The 8157-nt window shown below is 48.6% G+C and overlaps 1 protein-coding gene across 1 annotated transcript; it reads left to right on the forward strand.

Annotated features, from left to right (window-relative positions):
* Positions 1 to 593: 593 nt before the first annotated feature.
* On the forward strand, positions 594 to 4470 carry LOC140268239 (uncharacterized). The gene is made up of 5 exons (XM_072363002.1): positions 594 to 912; positions 1686 to 1689; positions 1803 to 1861; positions 2237 to 2323; positions 2442 to 4470. The coding sequence occupies exons 1-5, from the start codon at positions 594 to 596 to the stop codon at positions 4406 to 4408; spliced, it is 2436 nt and encodes an 811-aa protein (XP_072219103.1). The 3' UTR covers positions 4409 to 4470.
* Positions 4471 to 8157: the final 3687 nt, after the last annotated feature.

Here is an 8157-nt window from a genome sequence, read left to right on the forward strand (position 1 = left end):
AACTAAGTGAGAGAGAAAAGCGCAGACAATGTAAAAAGTGGAGAGAGCCATACCATAATATCAAGGACAGAAAAGAAGCTCGCCAGCACTTCGTTACCCCTCCAGTCCCCAGCTATCACCGGTGCAAGATGTAGATCCACAGCCAAGCGCTTCCAGGTCTAATTTATGAAATTGATCAAGTGTCAAAGAAAATGTGCAAATGAGGCAATAGTGTGTGTCTGTTTCTTACAATATAATAACAAAGTGTTGTGCTACAACCAAATGTAGAATGTAGTTGCAAATAAAAAATAGAAATGATTGCATTTCAGAATGAAATTAACTCAAATCTACAATCAGGTATTAGAGATTAATGTGACACTACATCCTGACATCTGCAAAGTGTAATTAAATGTTATACATATGTCTTCTAGGCAGTGTAATTAAGGGCGGAGAAGAAGCCGAAAAACATGAAAGAACCTTCGGAAACAAATTCAAGAACTTCTTGAACTTTTTTTCTACTGAAGAAACAAACCCAAAAAACCCAGAAAAATACAGGAAAGGAGTCCAACACATGAAAAGTGCACAAAAGTAAAAAGACAAATGAGACAGCTTCCATGTGCAGCCATTCAGAAGGAGGCTGTGTCGAAGGCAGGACCCCTTTCAGAGCAGCAGTGGGAAGAGGCGAGACCGGCCGGGCTCCCTATGGTGAAGACATTGAGGGAGGCAAGCCCGCCTGGGCCCCCTCTGGTGAAGACATGGAGGGAGGCAAGCCCGCCCGGGCCCCCTCTGTTGAAGACATGGAGAGAGGCAAGCCCGCCTGGGCCCCCTCTGGTGAAGACGTGGAGGGAGGCAAGCCCGCTCGGGTCCCCCCCCCCGGCGATGGCCACAGCACCCCCCCCTCGAGGGATGGCTCCCAGACATCCCCAAGCCAGGGTGGGAGGGAGGGGCTCTGAAGGCTGACCCAGGAGGTGGGGACAACGACATTGGAGAAGCAAAAGGAGAGATGAGAGTACAGGAAAGCATGGCCAATACCTCTGCAGACTCTGCACCAAAAATGTCCACCATCGCTGCATGATGGACCTTTTGCGCCGCCTCCCAAATCTCAGTGAATTCCGGCATTCCTCGGACAAGCATGTGTCTGAAAAAGTCCAGGACATCGCCAGAGACTCCCAGTATCTCCCAAGTGTCGGCTCCCTGTGTCAAGCAGTCAGCAAAGGCCGCGAATAAACTCTGGAGAGCCTGTTGATCTGCTGGGTCCATGATGGCAAAATCTTTTAGTCACGTATGGTGTTATAGAGGGAGGACCCAGATGCAGAAATTCAAAGCAAAACTAGTTCTATTTCATTCCTCCTGACCGCCAGAGGCGGTGCTTTAGCACTGGATATTTCCATCTCACATATGTGCAGGTCGAGTTATTATACCAACAAAGTCACCTGTGACCATGTGATGAGGTAGGGTGCACGCCCCAGTATAAGAGCCCCACGTCATCAAGCAATCTGTTCCCTCTATTTTCTCGCATTTGAGGAAAAATCTGATAGCAGGTCAGTGGGCTCGCCGCTGGTAGTCTCGTAACCTGAGTGTTGGTGCTTCGACTATTTGTCCACCAGAGACTGCGGCTCGCCGCTTATTTCTTTTTCAAATGCGTCTGTTTCTTTCGGGTGAACAGCGGTGACCACACCGTTATGATTCGTACTGAATTATTACAGACAGGTAAGTAAGAGTCAGCGACTCGTCGGGCATATATTTGGATTACACGGCAGCGTTTTCGCCGCAGGTTATATTACACGCTACATTGCTTTGCTTGCAATTGCTTTAATTGTTAGTAAGAGCCGGTGGCTCGCCGGGCTTATATTTGGGTTAAACGGCGGTGTTTTCGCCGCAGGTTATATTACACGCTACGTTGCTTGACTCTGTAACGGGTGGTGTATGGACCCAATTGCAGTACAAAGGAGTCAGAAGACAGTGGTAAAAAGTTCAAGACTTTACTGAAACTATGGCAGACAGACAAACGGTTTAGAAACCGGCAAACAGGAATCAGGAGAGGAGAGGCAGTTCTTGGTCTTGTCTCAGATCCTGCAGGAATCTGGTGTAGATTCCTCTGCTCAGACCCTCAGTGATGCATCCCTTCAGACTTTTGCATTCATGTCTAGGGAGCTGGGAAGGTTGATGTCAACAGTGACACTGGCACGTCGCCAAGTCTGGTTGGCACAGTCCTCTCTGTCGGAAGGGTGTCGCCGTACTCTCCGTTCTCTTCCAGTGGTTCCAGGTCACGTGTTTGGGCCAGCTGCTCAGCAGGCACTAGAGCGCATTGCCCAAATGGACCAGGCCAGGCAGTGGTTTGCAGGCCTGAATCGGGGCCCGGCTCAGGCCCCAAGGCAGAGGGGGCTTTTATCATCTGGTCCCAGCCGCTCTCATCCACCTGCTCACCCAGGTGCACAGCTGAGGTCCTCTCACTACTCTAGGAGCCGGGGGGGTCAGACCTGAAGCTCAAAGGGCCGGTGTCGGGCGCTTCTCTCAGCAGCACATCAGCTACCGGGAAAGCGAGACCACGGACACTTGGGTGATATCCACGATATCCAAGGGATACACGCTGCAGTTCCGACGCCGGCCACCAACTTTTTGCGGTATCAGAATGTCTGTGGTCAAAGATTCCGCAAAATCCCTCGCCCTCAGCAGGGAGCTGGAAATTCTCTTAGACAAAGATGCCATCGAGCCTATCAAGTGGCATACACGGCTCAATGGGTTTTATTCAGTGTATTTTTTGATTCCGAAGAAGGATGGCGGGTTCCGCCCGATCCTGGACCTGCGGGGGCTGAACAGGTTTTTGAAGGTCCGGCCATTCCGAATGTTGCGGATGGCAGACGTTCTCCAGTCAGTGGCACTGGGGGCCTGGTTTGTATTGATAGATCTCAAAGATTCCTATTTTCATGTGCCTATTGCTCCACACCACAGGCAGTTCTTGAGATTCGCCTTTCAGGGCCAGGCTTACCAATTCAAGGTGATGCCGTTCGGTCTCTCACTTGCCCCTCGCATATTTTCGAGGTGTGTGGCAGCGGCCCTTGCTCCCATACAAGCCAGAGGATTGACGATCTTGCCATATCTGGATGATTGGCTAATTGTTTCCCCAACTGCAGAGCAGGCAGTCAGAGACACTGCTTGGCTCCTTGGACATGTGAACCGGTTGGGCATCACAGTCAATTACTCCAAGAGCAGACTTACACCCAGTCAGAAGGTAAATTACCTGGACATGACTCTCGACTCACTGTCGATGAGAGCCTTCCTTTCTCAGAAAAGGGTGGAGAATATTATGCAACTCATAGGTTGCTTCCAGACAGGCAGAGTGTTTACGTATGGCCTCTTTCTCAGGCTGCTGGGTATGCTGATGGCAGCATCCATGGTGATCCCCCTGGGTCTCCTTTCCTTACGGCCCCTTCAAATCTGGGTCAACACACTTCACTTGGATCCCAAGCGGCACAGGGGCAGGAACGTCAGGGTATCTAGTCTTTGCTGTAAAGCCCTGAGTCCTTGGAGGAGAAGGGGATATCTAGCCAGGGGGGTTCCCCTAGGAGTAATCCCTGCCCGCCGAGAGGTTGTGGAGACAGATGCCTCTCTGTCAGGTTGGGGTGCCATTTGGCAGCACAGGACCATCAAGGGCAGATGGAGCCCACAGCACAGGTGGGAACATATAAATGTGCTCGAGCTCAGGAAAATATATCTCGCACTGCAACATTTTATTCCAGTACTGAAAGGGCGGCATGTTCTCGTCCGCACAGACAGCACCTCAGCAGTGTACCACATAAATCATCAGGGTGGCACCAGGTCCAAGCAGGGACTGCAGGTGTCAAAGCAGCTCCTTACGTGGGCATTTCCCCACTTCCTGAGCCTCAGGGCCATACACCTCCCAGGTATACAGAACAAGGTGGCGGATGTTCTCTCCCGCCAAGGGCTGCCACAGGGCGACTGGAGGCTCCACCCAGAGGTGGTGGAGATGATTTGGAGCAAATATGGCAGAGCAGAGGTGGACGTTTTTGCCTCAGAATCATCCACACATTGTCCCCTTTGGTACTCGCTGATGAGGGGGACCAGCCCTCTGGGACAGGATGCCTTGGCGCATGCTTGGCCACCCCGCCTTCTATATGCCTTTCCTCCAATTCCGCTCATTCGTGTGACACTGGAAAGAGTGCGACAGAAGGGCCACAGACTGCTACTGGTGGCCCCCAACTGGCCAGGGCGGCCATGGTTTCCAGTGCTGCTGAAACTACTCCAGGGGGAACCGTGGCGCCTCCCACGGAGACCAGACCTTCTCTCCCAGATGGGGGGACGCGTATGGCATCCGAATCCGGACCGCCTACAGCTTTGGGTCTGGCCATTGGGAGCCAGGACCCACTCTTGGGATCCTGTGACCAGTCAGTCATCAACACGGTGTTAAGTTCCAGGGCTCCCTCCACTAGGTCACTCTATGCTAATCGGTGGAAGCTTTTCTCCCAGTGGTGCCAGACACAGGGTGAGGTGCCTGAGAACTGCTCAGTGGCCATCATTCTGCGTTTCCTGCAGTCATTATTGGACGCAGGCAGATGTGCATCAACCTTAAAGGTATATGTGGCGGCCATTTCGGCAGGAAATGCCAGAGTGAACAACCAGACGGTGGGATCACACTATCTGGTTAGTCAGTTCTTGAGGGGCGCACAGAGGCGTAGGCCATCAAGGGTCACTGTGGTACCATCATGGTACTTGACATTGGTTTTGAGGTCAGTGTGTCTGCCCCCATTCGAACCCATAAAAGAAGCAGAACTCAAGTGGCTGTCTGCAAAGACCGCCTTTCTGTTGGCAATCACATCGGCAAAGCAAGTGTGTGAACTCCACGCCCTGTCAGTGAGCCGGATGTGTATGCGTTGGTATCCGGATGGGTCAGGGGTTACTCTCCTACCCAATCCCTCTTTCCTACCGAAGAGAGTACCTCCCTCACATGCAAACAAAGCCATGGAGTTGGCAGCATTCAGTCCACCAAGCTCATCACAGCAAGCAATAGAGCTGTCAGAGCAACTTTGCCCCGTTCGGGCACTCAAGGCGTATGTGAGGGCTACAGCCAATTTTCGTAAATCTGACAAATTGTTTGTGTGCTATGGAGGTTGTAGTAGAGGTCAACCTCTGGCAAAACAGAGGCTTTCCAAGTGGATTGTCGATGTGATTTTACATGCTTATAGTTCGCAGGGCCTACCTGCGCCTAGTAACGTGCGGTGCCACTCTACTCGGAGTGTATCCACATCATGGGCCATGAAGGGGGGTCTCTCTGCAGGACATCTGTACTGCAGCGACCTGGGAATCCTCATGTACCTTTGCTCACTATTATCGCGTCAATGTGGCTGCCCTACCTGCTGTGGCAACGGCGGTTCTATCAACCGCTTCCATGCCTCAATGCGGTAAGCATTCCTCGTGACCTTGTTGGTATGAGTCATCCAGTGCTAAAGCACCGCCTCTGGCCATGGTGTGGGAGGTGCTCTCAAGAGGAAGATTGACAGTCTGGTTAGCAAAGGGACAGCCATTCCTGGTGCAGAATAACTGTTTACTGTGTTGCAAAAGACAGAAACAGCAATCAAGTTGTTTTTCATCAGCGAGGAAGCAGCAGAGATAGCAGTTCAGGAGATGCCCAAAGATGTGCCATCAATTCCATCCACTATGAGGATACATCAGGCAGTGACCCTTGCCCAAGGAGAACTGACATACAGGGATGTCAGCTGCTTGTGCACAATAAAACAAATTCTGACTGGTGAGTATTTTAATACAAAGTATTTCACATTCAATCGTCAACAGACAGCACCCACAGCCACAGAAATTCTGTGGCAAAGACAAAAGGCAAATGGTGTGTGGTGACCTCTACCCAGGTGTCATCACAGATACAAGTGAAACACATGTTGAGATCCACTGCATGCACAAAATTGGGGTCGACAGGTTTTTCTGGCCAGTGCGCAAAGACATACTGTGATATCTCTTTGAGGACTTTTTGTATCTCATCCCACCCCTGAAGCCAGTCACAGCTCACTATATGGAAAACGAAAAAGAGGTCTGGGCAAAACTCGAGAAGGCCTCTTAGAAAAGGCCACACAAGTTTGTTTTCACACAAAGCTCACACACACACTCACATCTGCACATGCATGCACACATGGCACCTGTTCTTGTTACCCATTTTTCATTACTGTTACCCAGTGTTCATTCCTGTTACTTATTTGTTTTTTCTAAAAAATAAAAATAAAAAGGTAAACTACTTTCTTCAATTATGTTTGGTCCAGGATCCATTTGTTTAATAAATTACATGATAATACATTTGATGAACTCATGCTGACTAATAAATTCGTTCATCTTTCTAGAAATGAGAGCCGCTCCTTCCAAAGTGGGATGGATGCCATCTCTCCTCATCAGACCAGGTTTTCTCCAGAAAGATTGCCAATTATCTATGTAGCCCACGTTGTTTGCTGGACACCATCTAGACAACCAGCGATTGAATGAGGACATGCGGCTAAACATGTCATCACTGGTCAGATTTGGCAGGGGTCCAGAAAAAACTACAGAGTCCAACATAGTTTTGTCAACATTAATTTTAGTGACCTCTGATTGCCGTAACTGGGTGTCATTACCGCCAACGTGAATAACTGTTTTACTGTATTTACGCTTATCCTTAGCCAGCAGTTTTAAATAGGATTCTGTGTCGCCCGCTCTGGCCCCTGGAATACATTTGTCGCTGGCGTTACCAGGCGTTTTGTCCTCAGCAGGTGTGTAGCTGAGTGGGGAAAATCTATTTGAAACATGGACAGGTTGATGGTGAACAGCTTGACTTTAGGGCTGTGCCTCCTCTTCCTGACCGTAACCCAGCCAGCCTGGGGTCCCGCCTGCTCAGGTTCTGCTAAGGGGCCGCTAAGGGTTAGCTACGCTAGGAGTGGCGACCGCCATTCTGACATGCAAACGTCTCACTATTCCGACCAGGCTTTCCGTAAAAGGAAATTTGCGTTATTCAACAGGTGAGTCGCTTCTTTCTGTACATGCATTTCACATGTTTTAAGACATGTGAACAGATGTGGTACAGTTTTTAAAAGCGTAATTAAAAACACAAAGTCTCGACATCCGAAGGAGGAGATGCCTTGAACGGGATTTAAGGGCCGAATCTACATTCAGAGGGGAGGATCAGGTGAATGTGGGGAGGATCAGGTGGATGTGGGGTGAATTTTATCGTTTAAGATTGACTTTTTTGCACAATATGTTCATCGTTTTAAAATATTTTCAGATTTTCTTTGCACTGATATGATAATAAAATCATCTGTATTATTTCAAAGTATTGGTTTACGTGGCTCACGTAAAGTATTGGTTTGGACACTTCTTGGACTAATCTTTTTTTTTTTTTCACTTTGAGAATTACATTTTTGCGCCCCTCCAGCAGATGGCGCCCCAGGCGACCGCCTGGTTCGCCTATGCCAAACGCACTCCAAAAGCAAATTGATGATATTCAAATAGTTTATTACACAAAAAGAAGTGACAAACACTGTTCACTTATTGATTTAAAACTAATAAAAAATAAATCAATGAATAATACATTTGGGTAGCCTAATATATGAAATTGATTTTATTTGCAGCACTGGGACGTCCGACACAGGTGAGCTAGTGATAGTGATAGTAATGTTTTAATCGGAAACTTTGCGATTCAGTTGTCCTGACCTGTAGTCCCCAGAGAATAGCAGTTTAGAATAGAAGGAACCAACTTTCCAACGTTTTGCGCATGAAGCGGACATCTCAGTTATTCTCAGTCTCTGCATGTTGATGATGCTCACCTCTTTACCAGGTGATGTTGTCGCTGGAATTAGTCAGTGATTTCAGCTATGTAACTGGAGCGCTGTCATTGATGTCTGTAATTGCAATTATTAATGTTGCATATGATGCCAGCGTGCAAAAGATGCATGGGCTCTGTGGAGAGCTCCGCTCCAGCTGGCTGCTGTCACTGACACTGTATTCCTGCTTAATCTAACATGTTTCAGACTCGCCCAATTTACATTAATACTTGTATTTTGATATCTGAAATTTCAGGGTAAGTTGATAATAGATTATTAAAGTTGGTTTGTGAGGTTGTGGAGTTGCTTTAAAATCAATTTCAGGCTTTGATGTCGTCTGCTGTTTTTATTATCTGACCAATCT

The sequence above is a fragment of the Leuresthes tenuis genome, unplaced genomic scaffold (assembly GCF_036924035.1).
Source record: "Leuresthes tenuis unplaced genomic scaffold, fLeuTen1.0.hap1 SCAF_14, whole genome shotgun sequence".
Taxonomy (NCBI): domain Eukaryota; kingdom Metazoa; phylum Chordata; class Actinopteri; order Atheriniformes; family Atherinopsidae; genus Leuresthes; species Leuresthes tenuis.

Coding starts and splice junctions, on each gene's coding strand:
- LOC140268239 (XM_072363002.1), top strand. CDS start 594: ATGTGCAGCCATTCAGAAGGAGGCTGTGTCGAAGGCAGGACCCCTTTC. Junction 1,862..2,236: donor CGGCGGTGTTTTCGCCGCAG/GTTATATTACAC, acceptor GTTCTCTTCCAG/TGGTTCCAGGTCACGTGTTT. Junction 2,324..2,441: donor GGCCAGGCAGTGGTTTGCAG/GCCTGAATCGGG, acceptor TCACTACTCTAG/GAGCCGGGGGGGTCAGACCT.